The sequence below is a fragment of the Triturus cristatus genome, chromosome 6, assembly GCF_964204655.1.
Source record: "Triturus cristatus chromosome 6, aTriCri1.1, whole genome shotgun sequence".
Taxonomy (NCBI): Eukaryota; Metazoa; Chordata; class Amphibia; order Caudata; family Salamandridae; genus Triturus; species Triturus cristatus.
Genome location: NC_140589.1, coordinates 614308444 through 614331936, shown reverse-complemented (window position 1 = coordinate 614331936; position 23493 = coordinate 614308444). Strand labels below are relative to the sequence as shown.

General features: G+C 48.3%; 1 protein-coding gene across 4 annotated transcripts in view; it reads right to left on the bottom strand.

The window, feature by feature from the left end:
- Positions 1-23493, bottom strand: part of ORC3 (origin recognition complex subunit 3) — a 293597-nt gene that overhangs the window by 232381 nt on the left and 37723 nt on the right. For all 4 annotated transcript variants that reach the window (XM_085611096.1, XM_085611093.1, XM_085611094.1 and 1 more), the window contains one exon: positions 20125-20269. In XM_085611096.1, the coding sequence (XP_085467222.1) occupies positions 20125-20269 (145 nt within the window). The remainder of the gene's footprint in view (positions 1-20124; positions 20270-23493) is intronic.

The window sequence follows — 23493 nt, the reverse complement described above, 5'->3', positions numbered from 1 at the left end:
TTCTGATGGATTTGTATCTTCGTCATATATACCCGAATAATATTTTAAAAACTCCTGTCGTATTTTATCGTCGTCAAAGGTTTCTATTGATTGATCTGGTATCTGAATGCATGGTATATTACTCCTAGATTGTTCACTTTTGATTTTCCATGCCAATAACTTCCCGCAGCCTTCCCCGTATTCATAATCCGCTAATTTACTATTTTCCCATTTTTCTCTCACTATATTTTCTAGAAAACTTTCTAGATTTTCTTTTGACCTTTGGAATTTTATCCCCAGTTCTTCTTTTCTTTCTGGAACAGTTTCGTTCTCTAATTCTACTTCCAATTTTTTGATATCCACTTCCATCTTATTGATTTCCAATGTCTTCGTTCTTAATTTATGTGCTCCTAGACTGAGCAATTTTCCCCTTATCACAGCTTTATATGCATCCCAAGTTATTTGTTTTGAAGTGTCCGTTGTATTTTCTTCAAAGTACTGTGATGTGGCCATTTCTAGTTGATTAATATACTGTTGTTTAAGTAGTAGTAAAGAACGATCTACTGTCCATCTACCAGGGGTTGTATGTTTGGGTGCAAGCAGAGTTAATTTTACCGCTGAGTGATCGGAAATATGAGCCGGAATATGTTCAATACTAGTGACTCTATTCTGTAAAGATCTGTTTAGGAGAAAAAAAAAAAATCGATCCTAGATTTGTGTCCCAATTTCTTGTTGTGATAAGTAAAAGGATATATCTTATCTCCCTTTTGTGGCCACATATCTTCCAGATCTAGATCTTTTTTATATATACTTAGCCATTCTCTCATCTTGGGTAAATTGAGTTGCTTAGTTGAGGGTGATCTATCCTTTTGTGGATTTATTATTATGTTATAGTCTCCTCCTATTATAATGGGGTCAGATGTTAATAGAAGTTCCGAATAAAGGTTTTGAAGAGGTACCGGGTCATCCAAGTTTGGGCCATAGTAGCCTACAATATTCAATGTAAACCCTCCTATTCCTATTTTTGCTATGGCCCATCTTCCCTTATTGTCTACTTTCTTACTTATCAGTTTTCCTTTCAAAGAATTTTTTACAATAATTGCTACTCCTTTCACATTGCATTCTTGAGAAGTACATATACATGATCCGACCTAGTTAAGTCTTTTTATTATCTGATCCCATTCCGTGCTGACAAGGTGAGTTTCCTGTAATATGATAATCTCACTGTCCGTCTCCTTTATGTATTCTATAATTTTCCTCCTTCTGTTCGGGGTTCTAAGACCATTGACATTCCATGATAGTATATTTATTATTTTTTCTTTCTCCATTTCTTCATTTCTTTTTTAATGAGTTCTCCAGTCGGATCTATGTTGAGACACTCTTGTACATATTTTATTTGCCATCCTTTGACTCCATTCGGTTTATGAGGATATTTTTTCTGGATTTTTTCCCTATTTTGCTCCCCACCCTCGTGCTTTCTATTTACATTGTAGTTTTCTGTGAGATTCATTTCCCCCCCCCCCCCTGAGGAAGCCTCCCTTCTTCTTTTGGGTGAAATTATCCACCCAGTTTGAGCTCCGACCTACCAGGTTTTTTAACTTGTATATATTGTGAGAGTTTTCTTTCCTTCTCCTTTCTTTAGCAGGGTTTTTTCTTGAGGGATTTCTCTTAGTTTTCCAATTAGTTTGAGTTCTCCCTTACAGGCTGATCTTTTATCTGTTTTATAAAATTCTCTACATCATGAGGCTCTCTAAAATTATACATTTTATTTTGCCACATTATTCTTAGTGCTGCTGGGAATTTCATCTGAACCGTTGCTCCCAATGTTTTCAGCTCCTGCATATATTGTCCCAACTCCCACTGTCTATCTAGAGTGGCTTTGCATATGTCAGAGCGTATTTTGAATGACCAATTATCTTTGTTCAATGTTCCATTTTTTAAACCTTCACTCAGTATTTTTTCTTTAAGAGTGTAGGACATAAAATTAACTAGAATTTTCCTGGGTTTTTTCTTTTCTTTATTTTTCCTAAACGGATCTCTATGAACCCTCTGGATATTTTCCATCAAGATGTCATTTTTAGCCCACAGGAAAAATTCTTCGAGAAGTGCAACGATGAACGATTTTATGTCTGCTCCTTCCATGTTCTCTGGGACATTTAGTATCCTTAGATTATTTCTTCTTCCTTGGTTTTCCAATGATTCCAGCTTCTCTTTAATTATTTTCTCGCTGTCTTTTATTTTCGAAATTTCTTTTTGATTCGTACTAACCTTTCCACTGAGGGATTCCACTACTGCTTCTACTGCAGTAACTCTCTGTCCCAGAGCATTTAATTTTTGGTCTAATCCTTCGCATACTTCACGTATCTTATTCTGATTCTCTTCAGAGACCAGAAACTTTTCATTCATTGCGGCCACTATTTTCTCGGCAAATCCTTCCATGATTTTTTCGGTTGTCGTTACTTCTTGCCCTGTGGCCGCCATGGGGGAAGCTTGTTCTGAGACTCTCTCTGTGAGACTGACTTGAGAGGACATTGCCTCCATTAAGTGAGTCATTACTGGAATAGCGTTGGCCTGGGACGTTAATCTCTCCCCTCCAACACTTTTTGAGATCTCCTCCTCGTCCCCACTCAAGTTACTCGGGGTCTTATTTTCTACAAATGTTTTTCCTGGCAGTTCCTCGGGATTAATTGAGATCTCTGAGACCTCTCCCTGTCTAGTAAGGCCACTACTTCTTACTTGTAATGTCTCTTGAACCTTGAAATAGGATCGTAGTGAAGGAGTAACTCTGACTTTTTGATTTGTGTGAAGTTTTGATCTTTCAGGTCTTATTTTGACATTATCTGCCAGTTCTGCTAAACCAGGTAGCACTCTCCGTTTACGCTTAGTTATTAGTGGAGACACTCCTTTCTTTACAAGTGAGAACTGTGATGCTAGTTTGTGGTTCCTTAAACAGTAGGAGGATTTTCCTCCTCCTTCTAGATCTTTGTTTTTCACTTCCTCCGTTATTTCACTGGCAGCAGGGATTCTCCCACCTTTTCCCGAGCGTGTATTATACACCTTCGTTTTATGCTGTATAGGTGTGTAGTTTTCTCCTGCATGTTTACCGGGGCCCTCTTTATTAGAACAGCTTACAATCAGATCCGGTTCTGTTACCATCAGTCTATTTCCGCCAGTACTGAGAGGTGGAGAGGTGTGGCTCACTGGTTAGAGGCGGCAGATCCGCAAGCAGAGAATCGGCCAGGGACCAGGGTTCAATTCCCGACGCGGCAGGGTTGTGGACCAGGGTCAAAACGAACTCGATAATTCTCGCCTCGGTACCTACTCTAACCAGGAACACACTCGGCAACTCTGGGCATTAGCTTGCCTCATCTCCACAACGGCCCCCCACATTCGCCGGGGATGCCTGGTTTCACCTTGGAGATACCCAGGAGGGACCATCTCACAGGGATAGCCAGGACGGGTTCCCCAGCGGTCTACAGCGCCACGACGCCTCAGGGCAGCAGTGCGCTTTACAAGACACATACATTTACATTTACATACATTTACTTCTTGAGTTGTTATGCTCATTAATTGTTGCTTTTATCAAGCTCCCTGGAGAAACCTGAGCTCCGATACCCTGAGTAACTCGTGTAACTAGGGCAGGCACTCCCTCTTGAAAAAGTGAAAAATCCTTTTCAGTATTCATTAGCCAGGAGCATATTTGCACATCAATATTACTAATATACTGCCTACTCTCTTTATTTTCACTTTTTAAAACCCTCGTTGGTTGGAGTGCGATCTCCGTTCTGCCCTGTTGGCTCGTCTCGCTGCAGTTCTGCCTGTCAGATTCTCCTCCGCTGATCCCGCCACTCCTGCCCCGGAACTGAAAGGTGACTTTCTGGAACGCCCTCCGGCAGTTCCGCGTTGCTCTCTGCGCACTCACCCAGACTCCTGCTGCCGAGGGACACCGCCGCGGGAGACCCTGCTTCAGAAGTAAGTCCCGGCTCCCATTTACCATTTCTTTTCTTTTCTTTCTCTGGATCCACTCACGGAAGGCTGCGCCGCTTAATCCCCTTTCCCAGCCTGCCAATATCGCGAAAAGGAAACTCTGCTATTCCGTATGCCTTCTCAGTACCTGGTCTCTGTCGGAGCTCCCGACCGAGCGTGTTAGCCGGCCGCCATCTTCCCTCCACCCTCCTAGTACCTCTTATTGTTTAGAATTTCAGTAACCACTACAGCAAAGGCCAGGAGAAATGACATGCAAAAATCTTGATGCCCCTTTGCTGCTATCTTTAAGGCTGCAGATACATCTATTACTAGAGGAAAAAGCTGCAGCTGCTTTTGCTTAGAAGGCAACAAGATGGACTGGATTAAGAATTTTGAATCCCGCACCTGGACGCTACCCGAAGTGAGTCCTGACCTCCAAGTGGTTCCCCTCCAGTCATGGACACTTGAACGTGGTGCTTAAGGTACCGAAAAGCCAAAAAACAGACGTTTGGGACTTAAAACATTTTTTAAAAGTGGCCCGGGAACTGACAGGAGATCAAGACATACCTGCTCGCTGATCTGCTCAAGGTGCATTGCTGGTCAGACTGACTTCGCAGCAGCTACCGCTATGTTCTTCTTTGCAGCAAAAACTCCTGCTCAGGAGCTCCTCTTCGGAAGGGTATCTGGCCTCATGGAGCCCTTGTCGTCTACACTCAGCAGATTTGTCCCGCTGGATATTTCCGACTTCAAAAAAGTGACTACATCCAAATGTAGGAACCTTCACCACAACTTCACCCAGCAGCTCCCAGGTGACACCTCCTCCCTGGACACCACACGTTGCCTTGCCCCACTGAACTTTGTCTTCTAAGCCATTTTTCTTCAACATTTTTTCTAAGCCCGAAGGTAAGCCGAGACTGGGCCCAATACACCATATGTATCAAAACCGCGCTCCAGGGGGTGTGGCCAAGCAGGCTACGATGGCAGCTGTGTCCTGCTGATGCTCCGCGATCGGGCCTGCATCTTTCCCGTATCCAGGCGTTGTTCCCAGCAGCAAATACAATATTCAGACGCCGAAATCTGCCCTGCGCCCATCGATGCCCTCACCTCGCTGCCACTGAGTGACCGGGCTGCTGCAGCACGGAAATATCGGATCAAGGCTCCCGACTGCAAGATGGCGGGCGATCATCCCGAATGGTGTGCCTAGATAGCCCGGACAGACACCTCGAGACCCGCACTCGATCGCGGCCGTAGCAAATCACCCGCGAGGGAGGTGGGAGCCTCACATCGGGACGAGAAAACCGCATTAACCCCCGGTCACACATCTGCAGGCAGCTCCGGAGAGAAGCAAGAGGCAACGGTCGGCCATTTTGATCAAGTGCAGACCCTCTCGGAAAGCAAAAGGTCCGAGACTGCGATCCATTGTGTGGCAGCCAGGGGTGGCAACCCCCCCCCGCCGGTGGCCCGGGAACCGGGGGCCAACTATTACCTCCGGCCCAGCAGTGACTCCCTGGACGACCCCCCGTGGTCGGAACAGCCTGACTCCGCGCGACTGGCGGGACTAACGTCTGGGGATCCTGAGGCGCACGCATTAGAGGCAAAGAGGTGAGCAGAGATATCCCCCCCCCCATGCATGAAGAGATCCCGCAATTGAACGGCTCACGGAACTGGGCACATCGGAGCCGAAGGCTGCCTGACCTTAATATGGCGGCATAGTCTCCTTATCTGTCCTTGCACCAGCCAGCGCACAACTGCAACAAGGAGGCACGAGGTTCCGGCTCTGCACCAGTCACGACCCCCGCAATTACCCCCACTCCTCATACTACACGCAAAGTGCGTTTGGGCCACCCTGGAAGTGCTTACCACCTGCAGTGACGGAGATACCAGCAGGAAGAACCCTCTCTCCTCGGACTGCTGCTCCCCTGTGCTTGGTGAGGGCCGGCCCCTCACGCAGACCGCTGGACACGACGGGGGGGCCTCTCTATCAGCGGATCGCACACCTCGCTCTCATCACGCGCAATCTACCTAGTCGTTACCATGGGAAAACCAAGGGCAAACCAACATACATCAGTGCCCGAGACGGCCACGGAAAACATGCCAAAGGCCCGGACATGGGCAAACACTACTGCGCCACAGACTGATCCTTAGATCTCGGACAAACTAGACCAGGTATTGGCAGTCATCGCACTCTCCAGGATGTCCATGGAGGAACGGCTTGGCACCCTGGCAACAGATATTAGCCTTATCCGCGACGACCACCGCAAACTGGCGGACAAAGTGAAAGACGGGGAAAAGACAACCCGTAGTCAAGACACACCAGAAGACGCTATAGGATGTCCTACACCGCCTAACCATCATGGAAGAACGCACAGGCGATTTGGACGGACGATCAAGACGCTGTAATATTCGCGTGCTGGGTCTGCCGGAGGGGATTGAGGGGTCGAACCCGCTGAACTACATGGAAGCACGGGTGAAATCCTTCACCCCGAAGACAGACCGGACGGCATTCTTCTCCAATGAGCACGCCCACAGGGTCCCGACCCGCAAACCGCCACCAGGAGCCGCCCCGAGACCGATGCTGGCGAAGTTCCTACTTTTTCGTGACAGGGAGGTGGTGCTACGTGCTACGTGCAGCCAGACTGGCAAGCCCCCTGCAGGTGGAAAATAAGCAGATAATGATATTCCCGGATTATGCACGAGCAGTAGAGCATCAACGGTCTTCGTTTTTGGACGTGAAGAACAATATCCAGTAATCCCTGCTCTTCCCGGCTCGCCTCAAGATCATCCATAACGGTTCTGCTATCTTTTTCACTACTGCCGAGGAAGCACATGATTGGGCGGATTATCAATGCCCGCAGCAATCCAGAGCCGAGATCACACGAGACCCCACTCTTAAAATGCCACGAACCAGAAGACGCACCCAGAAGCAACAACATGGCAGAGCAAATGGCATGACCGGGTCACGTGCCCAAGACTCTCCAGACCTGGAACAAATCGTGAAAGAACGACTTGAGGACCTACAGGCATCCCCGCTACAGAGGACATAGATCGACCCCCACACATTTTCTCATCGGAAGGGGAGAACGACAGCGATGGAACATTATCTGGCGAGGACTCCATCACACCCCCTCTGGTCACTCCGCAGACAGCTGACATCATCCTAGATGGACAAATGAGGACCCTTACGGCATGAGATGTTCTCGCTGAGAGATCAGTGAGGGCAGGCACACCCGGAACTCACTAACTAGATACATGCAACATAGCCATTTTACGGCATGCCCTGAGCAACGCCCACTGATCCTACGAAGGCCCGATCCACAATCTGCCACGCGCATACACACTGCTACCCCCACCATATATTGTTACACCCTCCTCGCCTAGGAAAGTAGGTTTGGACGTATCGTTCCCAACGATGAGTCCTTGGTATCGGGACTGTTTCCCGACCTCAGTTATACGGTTTACCATCCCAGTTCAGCAATGCCCCAACCCCCCTCATGGAACAGCATACACCTGGGTACTTGAAATACATGAACGACCGGCACTGTGGGTCGCGCGTGCCCTCACCCGATTAGGGCGGTATCGATTACCATGCTCCAACAGACACATGTTCCCTTTTGATGCGCACTGATACCGAACCATGGCAATAACCATGCAACACACGGACATCAACATCCTCACACTCAATGTCAGAGGACTCCATACATCGAGCAAACGTTATGCAGTATACTCATATGCAAAACGCCACAATGTTCGGATAGCGTTCTTACAGGAGACACACCTCATCGCTACCGAGGTAGGAAAACTACAGACTAAATGGCGTGGAACTATTTGTGCCACGACATACTCCACATACGCATGCGGGGCACTGACCTGGGCTCAGCCGGGAGCTCCATTTCAGGAACTCAAGATGGTGGTGGACAAAGAAGGCAGATACACCCTGCTAGAGGGACTACTAGATGGCCAATTAGTCCTCCTGGGTAACATATACGTCCCAAATGTAGAGCAAGACAAATTCTGGGACCACCTCACCGGGATTCTGGCCCCATTTACCTCCATTCCCTGGATTTTAGGTGGGGATTACAATTGCACATTGGACCGTGCCCTGGACCGCTCCCACCCCCCACCCACACACTCTCCCGCCTCCAAACAAACCGAAAGATTCCGGGCCTGGATCACACAATGGGCGCTCACGGACGTGTGGCGAATGCACCATCCACAGACCCAGCTGTATTCGTTTCACTCCATCCCACATATCCGCCTAGAGAGATTCCTATGCTCAGCAGCGATTCTACCCAAAATTAATAACACAGACTACATGGGCATGATCATGATGCCATATCCTACGCTTAAATTGGAGACCCCCACACCCCCCCGTTCCCACCTGGCGTCTATCACGGGATTGTTTATCAGACCAGGTCTTTAGGCACGAACAGGGACAAAGCATCCAAGACTATTTTGCGCATAATACAGGCACAGCCTCCTCAACGTTATTGGAGTGGGACACATTTAACGTAGTGGCCCGAGGCGAATGCATTAAACAAATCACAGGGGTCAAATGGACACTAGAACACGCGCTCACCATGGCCGAGCAACAACTCGCCGCGGCTACTAAACGGGACACCACATCCGCCGAAGGGGCAACACGGGTGGCCAAAGCCAAAACAGAATACCAAGTTGCCTGCGCTGATCTCCACCGGTACAATTTTAGATCGCATGCAACCCGGTTGCATAAAGAAAGGGATCAAACAGGCACACTGTTGGCATGGTTAGCCAAACAGGATGAAGACGTGAAGCCCATAACAGAAGTACTTAACCCCCAAGGTAATCTAGTGCGATCCCAGGATGAGATTCTCTTAGCGTTCCACTGCTACTATACGGAGGTTTACAGCAGTCCAACTCAGACTACACAGGCCATACTAGATTGTTTCCTCGACCGCTTGACAATCCCCAAAGTCAAGAAGACAGAGGACGGCGATAACATCCACAGATATTACCCAAGCCCTGCATGCCCTAGCCCGTAACAAGGCACCGGGATTAGATGGGCTCCCACTAGAGTATTCTACAACTTTCTCCCCACAATTGGTCCCTCGACTAGTAGCGATGTTTGCGACCGCGTTAGAACAGGGAGAACTGCCGAGATCCCTCAGGGAATCCGTAATCGTGACCTTCTTAAAGCCACACCGCGACTCGCAACAGATGGCCTCCTATCGCCCTATCACACTCCTCTCCGCAGACTGTAAACTCCTTGGGAAGATATTAGCGGACAAATACACTCAAATTATACGACCTCTGGTCCACTCGGATCAATGTGGATTTGTCCCTGGGAGAAACACATCCCAGAATATACGCCGAATATTCCACGTCCAAGACCAGGTAAGAGAGACACATCCCCGGTCAGCCTGTCTCATCCTAGACCTCGAGAAGGCCTTGGATTCCCTCACTTGGCAGTATCTCTTCTCAGTCCTGCAACGGACGGAACTTGGTCCCATCCTCTTAGCATACACACAACTCTTATACACCAAACTCACCTCACGTGTCCGCATACGACGGTACATCTCGGCAGAGTTCGCGGTCCAGAGGGGCACGAGGCAAGGCTGCCCACTATCGCCCCTACTCTTTGCCCTTGCAGTCAAACCCCTAGCTATACGATTGCGACAAGAAGGGAAACACTGGGGCATTCCCATAGCAGAAACCATACATAGCGTTTCCATGTATGCCGATGACCTTCTAATATATGTACGAGACGTCACCGAAGATTTAACTCCCATCTGGGCAACACTAACAGAATTCGCAGAAGCCTCCGGGCTAAAGGTGAATTCGGATAAATCCACAATATACCCACTACATCCAAGCCTACCCCCCCCGGGACATATGGCTAGGCAGCCAGAAGGTAGCTTGGAGCGCGGAAGCACCCCGTTACCTCGGGATCCATCTCTACCATTCCCCGACTGACATTTTTGAGGGAAATCACCGTAAGGCATTGGCTGGCATCAGAGCGGCAATCGGATTCTGGAAGAGCCTCCCACTAGCCCTGATCGGCCGGGTGGCTTTACCCAAAATGATAATGGTTCCACGGTTGCTATACCACTTCACAAATTTACCAGTGATCCCGCCCAGAACCTTCTTTCATGACTTAGACTCGCTTCTCAGCACGTTAATCTGGGGTCCCACCAGACATAGAATAGCGTTGAAGAAACTACAATTACCCACCACGCAGGGAGGACTGGGCGCTCCATCCTTTGAATCCTATTTCCTAGCGGCACAACTACAGTGGTTATCCTACTGGACGGCAGGTAGGCACACAGACGAAACGCACACCATGACTGATCGGGTACCCATCTCGAAACTCCATCGCCTATTACTACCTGGCACTAAACCAAGACGTACATATCCCTTACAAGTAACAGTAGCACACAAGTGTATGCAAAGAGTACACCGCATGTCACCGGAGACACCCCTTTATTCCCGTTGGTCGGGTGGCCCAAGCGCGAAAACTATTACACAACTAACATGCTCATTGCCTGGACGAACTGTGGCATCACCGAGATGGAGTCCTTATTTGAGGACGGACAGCTGAGACCATTCCAAAGCCTTATAGAAGACTACGGTCTTCCCCCAGGTGAGTTCCTACTTCACCGTCAACTTCGAGAGTTACCGACTGTATCATGACCTCTCGATAGGAGAACCAAACACACACCCAGTCATTCACACACTTTTACATATGGGAATGGGACGACACTTAACCACATGGCTATATGAAGCCATACGAGAACTTACTAACAAACCATTAGTGACCTTACGAACCACTTGGGAGGAAGAAATTGGATGCCCATTACATGAGAAAGAAGGGAGAGGGCTCTGGAATATCCCAAGAAGGTGTCTAGACACGCACGCATTAAAAATATACAATTCTACATACTCCATAGAGCGTATCTGACACCGGCACGCCTTCAACGATTCTATCCAGACACAGTTCCTTTGCCCCAGATGCCAAACACAGGAAGCAGACTTTCACCATATGTTCTGGTGTTGTCCCACAATCCGACCCTACTTGCAAAACATTCATGACTCTCTAAGGGACCTCACAGGACTTACACACATGAACACATCGGAGGCCAGTGCACTAGGTATTTTCCGGAAACAAAAACAATAGAAAGTGCACACTCGATTTATTTCACTAGCCGTGTTGCTAGCTAAGCGGAGTGTGGCCATGCACTGGCGTTCCCCCACAGGTCCCCCGCTCGCGGCATGGGTGGGAGCAATACACAAATGGGCTGCAGCAGAGAAAGAAGCGTTGCGGGAGGAGGAGGGGATACGCAAGCATCCCATCTCCATGGAGTGGGCCCAATTACTACACCGCTTCAAGCAATCGAATCCTGGTGAGGACCCAGGCGCTCGCGTGCATACGCCAGCAGACCCACAACCACAGGTTCAGACCACAAACGAACATACCAGACCTTCCCCGGTAGCGTGATCATACCGCTGTCAGTAGTACCACACACTACGCCACATTAGACGGCCGAATATTGGAGCTAGACCGACAGAAATCCACCTCCAACAGCACACAGCTATATTGATTAACGAGACACGTAACACCCAGACGCCTAATCCGACATCTTATATCAGTACCCGGAAAATTCCATGAACCATTCCCCAGTTTTTATACCCATTCTATACGGCAAGCACACAACCCGAGACCCCAAGGTTAACAAAATGTCTATCGACCAACCCCCTTTTTCTGAATAGCGCTATATTGTGATATGAGATGTAACATGCAATCCAACTGAATGTATTTTATCCTTGCTATTTGTTGTTTTTTTTTTTTTTAAGTTTTTACTGTGCAGAGAAAAAGGGTACAAGCACGGGCCTACAACCTCCTGGGCCGGCCGCTAGTATTCAAAAATGATCGAGCAGGTCAAAAAACATTGACTGGCCCACAGGGGCTCCGCTAAATTACAGAAGATCAGACTGCACAAATGGGACGTCAGGATATACCCTTTTTACATAAATATCAACAAAAGTAAAGAAAAACAAAAAGCAAGGCGAAAAACATTGAAAGGGCGTCTAACCACAGTAGAGGAACTCCACACCCGACCACCCTAGGGTGGTCAATAAAAAGGAGGGGAGTCTGAGAGGGATGGGGGGGCCACGGGAAAACCAAATCTATACACAGATGAACAAATTAAGCAAGGAACCCTCAAGGATCAGGGGGACAAGGCAACCTCAGACGTATCCACCAGGGGGGGAGAACAGATAGTCCCTCGATACACATTCCACTGACCCCAGATTCTACCCCACGCCCCCGGTTTACCACGAGCCACATACACCGTCTTCTCCCTGAACATGCACCAGTCCATGTTCTCCTTCCATACGGACACGGTGGGAGGCCGTTGGGAACCCCAAAGCTGCGCAATATCTCTCTTCGCGATCATGTTCCCAAGGGCCGCCCACCGAGCCTGGGCCGCATTATAGTCATTGGGCTCCCACACATTCAGAACACATCGGCGTACCTCCGGCAACAGAGCGACCCCAGTGACTCGTTTCATAACATCATGCACCTGGTGCCAATATTCCGCCACCTCGCGGCACTCCCAGAGGATGTGGAGAAAGGTGGCACTGAGCCCGCAGCCACGCTTACAGAGCCCGTCGTCAGAAAACCCCATCGAGACCAAACGGGGACCCGTCACGAGAATCTTAAGCTGGACCAGACGGAGACGGGCCGGGATGGCAACCTCCTTAGGGGATGACAGCGCAGACTGCCAGTCCTCGTCGTCCAACTCAACCCCATCACCCGTCCACGCCTCCCGAAGTCGCACCAAGAGATCAGCCCGATTATTTATTAATTTTTTATAAATCAGGGAGATAGTACTGTCGGGGACGTGTCCGTCGAGTATACAGTCCTCGAGAGGCGAAGAAACAGGGACCGTGGTCCCCTCCCCAAAGACCGAGAGCAGGGCGTGCCGAACCTGGGCATAGCGGAAGAACTCCCTTTCACTAAGCTCGTACTCGCTCTGAAGCGCCGCGAAGGATTTAACCGCGCCTTTAACCCATAGGTCCCCCACTCTGCTAATGCCGATCGTATCCCAGTGCTCAAAGCCTTTCGTTGTCCAGAGGCTTCCCAAGCGCTCTGAGGCGAATAAAGGAGTAGCACACGTTAAACGCTCACTCCAGCCCACAGCTACATTCGCCGCCTTCCACACCCGTACCGCAATCCTAGTAGGGCCCGTGAGGGTCCTTCCGACAGATCGAGAGTAAAGCGCTCTGTTATAGTTACCGCCGGGAAGCAGGAATTTATCCATCTCATATGCCGGGTTCGAACCAGGAGCGTACGTAGCATGGTTAATGGCAGCCAGCTGGGAGGCCCAATAGTACCTTCTAATGTCAGTAAGCGCAATGCCCCCGTCATACCAGGGAAGAGTCAGCTTTGCCAAAGCGATGCGCGCACGACCGTCCCAAACCAGTCTCCTCTGCAAACTCTCCACTTCCCTAAAGTAGGCCGCCGGAATGATATCGAAGGAGTTCTGGAGTGCGTAAAGAAATCTGGGAAGGGACATCATTTTAAACAGTGCTGCGCAACCAAGTGGAGACAAGGGCAACTTACACCACCGAGCCGTATCCACCCTCAAACGCCGGAGGGGAGACAGGAGATTCTGCTCGTAGCGGGCCGCCGGGTCCAACGAAACGTACACCCCCAAGTATTTAAAGCCGGATTGAGATGTTTGGATCGGAAGCCGAGGCGGCAAGAGAGGAAGGCCACCGGAGATAGGATACACGCAAGATTTGGACCAGTTAATTATCAAACCCGAATTTCTCCCGAAGGAAGTAAGAACATCAAAAAGCACATTGAGCGACTTCCGCGGCGAGGTGAGGTACAAAAGAATGTCATCCGCGTACAACGAGACCCGATCCTCGAAGCCCGGGGCCCACCGGATCCCTCTGATCGAGGGCTCCCAGCGGAGCCAGGCAGCGAGCGGCTCCAAGGCGAGAGCAAAGAGCAGAGGGGACAACGGGCACCCCTGCCTAGTACCCCTCCCGAGAGCGAAGGGCCGAGAAACCCGCCCATTGACAACAACCTGAGCCATTGGTCCAGCATAGAGGAGCTTAACCCAACTAATAAATCCCTCCCCAAAGCCAAACTTCGCCAATACGGCCCAAAGGAATGGTCACTCGATGGTATCAAAGGCCATCGTGGCGTCTAAGGAAACCAATATGGCCGGTTCAGAGAAGGACTCCGCCCTAGCGAGGACGCCATGGAGACGCCGCAAGTTGAGAGCGGTATTACGATGCGGGATGAAGCCGCATTGATCCGGATGTATCAGATCACATATAACTCTCAGCAAGCGATTAGCGAGGACCTTGGCAAGGATTTTCGGTTCGGCATTTAGTAGGGAAATAGGCCTATATGAGGCACAGCGGTCTCGTGGCTTACTGTCCTTGGGAATCACAACTATGGTAGCCAGACGCTGGTCGTCGGGAAGGGAACCCCGCTCGAGCGACTCCAGAAACATACGACGGAGGAAGGGGGCGATTTTATCCGGGCGTAGTTTATACAGTTCAATCGGCAATCCGTTGGGGCCCATAGCCTTGCCCGAGCGAAGGGAACGAATCGCGGTAGCGATCTCGTCGACAGAAAGGGAGGCCTCCATCTGCTCACGATCCTCGACGGATAAGCCGGGCAAGGCAATATCCCGCAGCAAGAGACGAGAGTCATCCTCATCTCTATCAGATACCGGGGAGTACACTGCCCGGAGGTGGTCAGCAAAACACTCCACAATCTCACCAGGGTCAGTCACACACACTCCATCCGAAACCCGAAGCTCCGGGACCACACGATTCACTCTCTCCTTCTTGTCCAACCAAGCAATCAGTTTACCCGCCTTGTCCCCGGCATCATACAACCTACCCTGCTGCTCCCTATACATGGTCTTGGCAGCGTCAGTAACAAGAGACTTATATTCAAACTGCTTCAAGCTGAAGGCGTGAAGCCCGTCCTGAGTGACACCCGTCTCCAAAGCTGCCTCCAGCCCCGATACTTCAGTCTCCAGCTTCACCACCGCCTCATTCTTAACCCTCTTAGCCTCCACTATCTGGGATAGGGCATGCCCGCGGAGCACTGCTTTGAAGGCTTCCCACAGGGACACTGAGGACAACACCGACCCCTCATTCTCGAGAAAATACAGATCAATCGACTTAACAAGGCTATCACGAATTTTGGGGTCTCGCAAGTACCAAGGGTTAATAGGGGCGATCCGCCCAGCGGACCGCGTCCCGGTGTCAAAAAGCAACCAAAGCGGGGAATGATCAGAGATACCCCAGGCCAGGTGCTTAACCTCTCGAATCCGGGCAGTCTGGGCCGCGGGCATAAGAAAATAATCCAATCTGGAAAGACTCCCATGGGCCCCAGAGTGAAATGTGTACTGACACTGTGTCGGATGCATTAACCTCCAACAATCCACCAGACCGAGGGTATCCAAGAGCCCGCCGAGCCACGCCTGGGCAGCAGGGAGGGCCCTGGGCGGGTGGCGATCCAAATCTCCCGAAACTACCAAATTAAAATCCCCACCCAAAAGCAAAAGACTGTCAGGAAGCTCAAGCAGCATACGACCCAAGTCTGAGAAAGTGGAGGTCTGGAGGCCCGGGGGAACATAAACCGAAACCAAGGAAAGGGACTGTCCCTCCCACCTCCCAGTCAGGGCCGCATAGCGCCCTCTATCGTCTAGGACAACCCTGGTGATCTCTAGCGGAAGTGAAGATCGTGGGAGAATGCCCACCCCTCTAGAGCCGGTGGTGAAACCGGAATGGGCCACGAGTCGGTAGCCCCCCCTGTTCATGGCATGACAAACATTACCAACCAAATGCGTCTCCTGTAAGAATACCACATCAGGAGTCAAACGACGCAAATATTGCAGCACAACACCCCGTTTGATACGATCCCCCAATCCATTGACGTTCCAAGACATCAATCTCAACCCGTCCCCCCCATCCCCTCCAGTAGATCAAGGGTCCACCAACAAATAGCGCGACACCTGAGACTGAAACAGAGCCAATACCTCGCCTTGAAAACAAAAAACACAAATCCAAACAACCCCTCCCACCCACCAACCCCCCCCCCCCGAATTCAACTCCCCCCACCCTGCACCCCTGCGGTCCAAAAAACCACCCCAACTTGCAGTGTGCCTGTCGCCCTAACAACCCCATTCTACGAAAAGACCCCGGAGGAGGAACGGGACCCGTCCCTGCCCGCCCCCAACACAGATCATAATTAAACAAAATGTACAAAAGAAGTAGAACCCAGCTGAACCAAACAAAATGGCAAAGTCAAGGACCAAAAGTCACTCCAAAAGAGGCCCGCCACCCTCGGCACCACTAGAAGGCCCAGGCCGGTCACCCCGGTCCGGTAGAGAATCCAGCCAGTCACTCACAGTCGCAGGACAGTCAAAAAAGGTAGTCCGGTCTTCGTATTCCACTCGGAGCCTAGCAGGAAAAAGCATAGAGTACTTAAGACCCAGGTCCCGGAGACGGCGCTTCACCCCCTGGAAGCCCATCCGCTGCTTCTGGACAAGTTGGGTGAAGTCCGGGAAAAAGTTAACGGATGAGTTCTCATATCGGACCGGGCCATGTACCCGTGAGGCCTGCAGGATCGCATCTCGGTCTCTGTAGTGAAAAAGTTTTGCAACAATAGGCCTCGGGGGAGCCCCCGGTCGCGGCCGACCGCCCGGGACTCGATGGGCCCGCTCCACGGCAAAGAACTTACTCAGGCCAGTGGGGGAAAGCTGGTTGAGGATGAGATCCTCAACCATAAGATCAACCGGGCGATTGTCGGAGGTCTCTGGAACACCTATGACGCGGATGTTATTGCGTCGAGCCCGTCCCTCGAAGTCCTCCAGCCGCCGGGCCATCAGGTCGTTGGCCGACTTGAGGTCGCCAAGAGCAGTCTGCAGGTCCGACACATCCGTACCAAGGGTGGACGTCCGCAAATCCAGCGATTTAACCCTCTCATTGGTCTTAGAGAGATCCTCCCGGATTAGCGTAACATCAATGGCCACCGTGTCGATTTTACGGGCCAAGGCCTCGTACTGCTTAGCGATGGTCTCCTTGATGCCATTAATGGCGCCCATGATGTCCTGCAATGACAAATCCGGAGGGACGGACGGAACACCACCAGCGTCATCCGGGAGAACACTGGCCGTCCCAGGGGACCCTTTACCTTGAGTGTAGCGGTCCATGTTGTTAGTCTGGACCGGTCCCCCACGTAGGGATGTCTTGGTCTTACGCCTCTCGGGATCCCCCCTGCCACCCATGTTGAACCACGCTCGCCGAAGGGGACCACCGAGCAAGCGGCGAGGGGGCACAGGCGAAGCAGACAAGAGCCGTACCAGAGACCGCAATGTGGCGGTGCGAGAGGATCAAAGTCAATGGGCACACTGGTATCAGGCGGAGGCAAAGGCACCAAGCGAAGGCCGAGTGAAAACCTCAGCCGCACAAAGCAACTCCACGGTCCAGCCACTCAGATCCAAAAGTGAAACCGAAAGTGATGGGGCGGCCGCTGGCACAGCCCCGATGCCGTTGTTGTTCAACTATGCCCCGGCTCCACAGTTCACCTTCGCACCGGGCACAGCCATCAGTTGGGCCTCAAAAGTTCAAACCACCGTAGATCAGGTCTCCCAGGTCCGATTTGGTTTCTGAAAAGAGTTTAGGGTTCAGCTAACGTTCATCTTCCAGAATCCGTCAACCAAGTCAGGATAAAGTCAGGATAAATTCCGAGGAGCAGCGAGGGTCCGGGGAGCCCTGTGCTCACGCGACCATCTTGGATGCGTGCTAGGCTCCTCCCCCATCCTTGCTATTTGTCATGGTAAACTATAAATGCCAAAAAAAATTATTTAAAAAAAATACATTAAAAAAACGCGCTCCATCGAAGTCGGCCATCACTTTCGACTTTCCCAACAAGATGCCTGTGGTTGGAGCTTTTGATCTTGTAGGCACAATTTTGCACAAACAAATTCATAACTTTAGTTCAACTGATGGGATTCTGTCATGCCGGTGTCAATTATCTTTCTTTTTCTCAATTGATGTGGGACTTTTCTTGAGTAATGTCTTCAATTTATTACTGTTTAAGAACTGCATAAATACTTTACCAATTAACTCCAAGTTAAGCCTCAGCTTAATTTAGTGACTTTTTGTGGTTCACCCTGTCAAGGATGTGGCTGTTGCTTGAGAAAGGCTCACATCCCTTCACAACCAACAACCTAATTCCTCACACATAAAATATGAACATGAAATTAAATTAATTCAGCATAACAGGAGGGGAGAAGGCAAAACGTTTAAAGAAAGACTACCAGAAGGCTGACCAGTCTAACAATATGTGGATAGGTGCAGTACCTTAAGTGAAACATAGCTTAACAACTATTTATTGTTCCAATGCTTTTGACAGTCTTTATAACTATACTTTCAGACATGTGCCTCACGCTTGATTATCACAATCTTACCAATGGCATACTCCACGAGTTATAAAGCAATAATAAATATCACGATTAAACAAGGCTTTTTGCCATCCAGATGACAGAAGATCTTGGGCTCTCTGGATAACTCTGAAGTGTAAGAGGCCCCACTGCACTCTAGACAAGAGGGGATCAAGTTGGGCCCTAGGCTAGTACAAATCAAGTAACAGCATACATTCAGTTATAGAAAACTCCACACCCTGTATGACAATCGAACACAGTGCTGAGCTCAAGAAGACTGCACCTTCTTTCATATACTATTTCACTGCCCGAGTCATGCACCATCCTGGGACAATGTGGGGGGAGTGGGGGACAATGGGGTCTACGGGGAGCTGGGGGAAGGAAGCACACTTAAGAAACTATTTAAAACGATCATCCAACTTCAACTACAAAGAAGCACTACCTTGGTTAAAGATGATTAACAGCAATATCTTCCAAGGTGCTAGAAAGTTTTGATTCCACTGGGATTGGTGGCGGTGGGTTTTGATAATGCATAGAAATGGGGTACTGCCACCCTCCCCAGACGTAGACACATGGCACTGTAATACTGATTGACGCATGGCTGCATAAAATGTGTTTTATAAGACCAGAGCATATCCCCCTGCCGATGTCTGGAATATCTGGGAATCTGTGGCTCCAATTTCTCCTACTCATGTACTTGCGCATCTTTTTCCAATTATACACTAATGTCCCCTTTTTGTCTCTCACTACTATCTCTTAAGGTATGAAATACTATGAGGATTTGTATACTAAACTTGGTGCTCTGAGAATCTCTTTTAGTCTTTGTTGTACATCGTACCTTGTTGGAATTAACATGCCATGTGTACAGAGGAAGAGGGTGAAGAAATATGCTCAAAAACCAATAAAGAGAGTATTGTTTATTTTGTTTAATAAAGAAAAACAGGGGGATTGAGTAAACTCACATTTGCGCAAGAAATCAAAGAGTCAAGGACCATCAAGTGAGGTAAAGAGCCATACTAGGTGAATAAAAGCATAGCCGGAGGAAAAGGAGCACACTACGGTTAAGTGAGTAGGATATATGTGCTGCACAGAGAGATGGGAGAAATTGGGATGCAGCGACTGTAGGGAGACAAGTAGGTGGCAATTTGCATGACACTCCTGTCTCCTTTCTGCTGTACAGTGCTGCAAATCAATGCCCCTGATGTGGCTAGTCTTTACTATGACAGACTGGGACAAGAAAAGCAGAATAACTGCATATTATGTGCCGCAAGTCCAGCAATCCTATGCTCCTAACAATACAGCTTGTCAATAATTCCAGTGCTAGGAAAATCACTGGTAAGCTTTTCTCTAGGTGTGACCTAAAAACGCACAACCCTTTTGTCACACCTTGCCAAGCAAACACTCTTGTCAAACAGATCCCAACTACAAATAAATCACATGTACAGTAAACAGTGTGCTGCTGAGCTATGCGAACTTGAAAATAATAGATCATACAACTCCATTAAAATAGATGTTCCTATGAAGCCATAGCTGTGGCAATGTTACAGATCACCTGCACCCAAGAGAAAGGGGCACAAAGATATACCAAAGTCACATCTTTGAAAAGAAGGCTGAGAAAACTAAGCTTATCAATGTGTTACTTCTGGACATCTACATTGTAAGGTACTTCTTCCATGAGACAAATACAATATCAACCATTAACAGCGAAAAAACATTTGCATACCCAATACGAGTGCTGCTGTAGGGATTTCACTGGATCTCATGCGGCTGCACCATTCATTTTTCGTCTCTTGATATTCAGAATGTGACTGTCTGAAAAACTCTATCAAGCCATCAAACAGTTTTTTGTTCAAGTCCTCCTGGAGTAGCTACAGCAGCAGAAAAACACACAATTAGATGCATCACATATAAAAGGAGGTTAAAATCTAAATACCACAGACCAAATACAGTGTATATTTCACCTAAAACTATGAAACGAGGAAGTCAATAACCAGAATGAAGGTAGTGTTACTGATGCCATGTGTTTTTAGTTAACCAGTTACAAGATTTCCACCTATTGTAAAGGAGTGCATGGAAAAAGTAGACTTGAGTGCAAGTCTGACACTACTGAACCAGATGGTGGTAGTGGCGCTATATGGTTTTTTCTATCTGAGAGCAACATAATGCTCACTGGGAATACTTAGATCTAGTTCCTGCCCCATGAAAAACATGAAGGTGAGTGGGCACCCACTTCATAACTCATCAGATGGCTGGCTGGTGTAAGTGGACGAGGGCTATGAGAAGAACTGAGATTTGAAAAGACAGTAAACAAAAGACAGTCATGCAGGTTGGTCGTTGCGACCTCTGTAATCTTGGAATTTGATGAAAAACACTGGTCACCTGTCAGGTTATGACACTTTGGAAAGACAGCCGATACTTTAATAATTGCTTGTGTACAATCCTTTGCATTTTTTACCATGGCAATTCTGCCTCAGGGTGCTTCGGTAAACCGTTACAAATGGTTAGGGAACGGCAAACCTTTTTAGTGCTCATAATTTTCACTAAGGATATCCAACTATCCAAAGCATTATTAAGAACCTTGGAATTTTGAAATAGGTATACAATATGTGAAAGTAATGAAGAAAGCATTAATAGATCTCGTATAAAAGTATTGAAAAATCAGACACGTCAACATCAAATTCAGCAAGAGCCAACAGTAAGGCCATAGGGGGAATGTGGCAAGCGTGCATAATGTGAGAAGAGACAGAACCAAATTCCCTAAAAACAACTTTCACTGCAGCACTGTCAAGGTTGATTTACAACACTGATCAAACCCCTGTATAAAGCAGTATCTTGCATATCAGTCTACAGATGCACACTACGAATCAGGAACACAGCTCTCAAAACAGAACTGCCTGGATTTTCAGGGTTTTTAGCTTACTCCACTAAACTGGAGGTTCTCTCCAGTTACATGAACACTCTAGTGATAACATCCGTCACCACTCTCTTTTTATGATAAATTTTATTACTAATGAAAAGGTGCCATACATCATATGAAAAAGAATATTCCTTAACAGTTCATGGCCAATCAACAAGTTTACATCCATAATCCTCAATCCCCACTTCCCTCCCACTCTGAATCACTTATCTACATTACATTCAAGGTGAATGCTTCAGGGACCAGGGCTTCTGCACACATGGCTCCAGATTGGTACACCTATAGTGGCAACAGACTTTCCAAATGTTTTGGTGTTTCTGTGGGTAACCTCTGGCCAAGAATATGGGCCTCACGAGTCATGCAACGATCCAGTTGAGACCTTTCAGCATTTAGTAATGTTTCTCTTAGCAACCAAGAGATCATCGAACAGTGCCATTTTTGTATCTACTGCTATCTAAATCCACACTGATATGTAAAAGAAACATTTGGGGGTCTGGAGAGAGTCGCCAACCCTACTCCTCAACGAGGAGAGCACGCCCTTCCAAAAGGAGACAACCACCCCACAATTACAAACCATGTGAATAATGTCCCCTTTTTGCATCATACATCTCAAGCAGAGCAGCAACTCTACCAGCCCTATCCTCCATGGTCTATCCCACGTAAAATAGGCATGATGTAGGTACTTCATTGTTACCAAGCATTGCCTCCAACCCTAAAGCTACACAGTCCTTCTTGACGTATTGAAGCTTTAGTATGACAAGGGTCTTGGATGATTTATATCTTATTGCCCCTTAGTGTCAACACTTTTCCTTAACAAATTCTTTGTAAGTTCCTTGTTCATTCTAGGTGATCCTAGATCCAGTAGGACAGTGTCCATGCCAATTTACCTTTTTAACTTGCGCTCTAGTTTGAATTTTGACAACATGGTGAATGTCCTTTATAAAGGAGTAGAGCTCCTTCAAAGTCCTCTGACTTTAAGAATATTCCCAGATAGGTCCAATGTCCTTACCCACATGGAGATGGACAACCGCCCTAACACCTTTACTATTTTAGCTCTAATCGCATTTTTGGGGTCTTTGATTTTATTCTCTGAGGTAATCATGGAGAAAATGGCAATCTTAAAAGGCTTGTTGCTGGATAGCCCCCTGCTGTTTTTGGGTCAGTGTGTTAATGTATCTAATTCTGCTGTTCGGATTCTGAACCTCACTTTCTGTACTGTTCACTCTGGAACTAATTTTCGTCAATGAGGAGTATTCTGATGTGACTTTATTGTAGGTAAAATATGAGGAGCTATTGTCCTATGAAAGCAGGGCAGTCTCTTCCTCTTCCTTTCAGTCGCCCTGGCAGCCAGAAGAAAATGTAGTTTGGAACCGCTCATGGTGTATTGGTGAGTTCATGGGAGAAGGGAGCGTAAACATAACGCGTAACCATAACGCGTAACCAGAAAGCGCCTTAGCCGAGCACTTGCTTTGGAGCAAACATGCTCTCTGCTTTGTCAAACCATGTTTAGAACTTAATCCACTCATACGGCTTTGTCAACTCAGCAGCGTGATGGGATGTAAACAGGTCCTATTCTTTAGGAACTACCATATTTAATTCTAGAATAAACAGGTGCAACTTTCACCACCTCGCGTCCCGCTCAGCAATGTAACAGGCTCAGCAGTGCCATCTTGAGAGTGTGGCTCAAGCATCTTTAAGGGGGAACTCTTCTCGGTTGTCTCAAGGTCAGCAAGCTGTGGCGTCAACGGAGCCAAACACTTGCTGCATCTCATTCAATAACGCAGTTGCTTAGGCCCTCAGTCAGGCCCTTAGCACTGCCTCAAAGAGGTAATCCTGCCACAGCTCGATAGGAAGCAGAGAATCAAGAACACTGCAGGCTCAATTCCCCTTTCAAAATTATTCTCAAGTGATCTCTTCTTGTTTTCTTTTAATTTCAATGTGGAAAGAGAATCATGGTTTTGTTGAGGTTACCATTTTTTTAATGACCTAAAAATAAAACTTCCTCCCAGGTTGGTGAAATTCTGCTTAGATGGCAGCCCTCACAATTTGTTTCCAACTGGTAAAGGATGCCTTCGCTGAAGCCTGCACTTCACTGTTTATTACTGAGGAGTACTTCTTTCACCATCTATCACTGATAGCAGGGCTGAGATCGACAGGCAGAGTGAATGGCCTAAT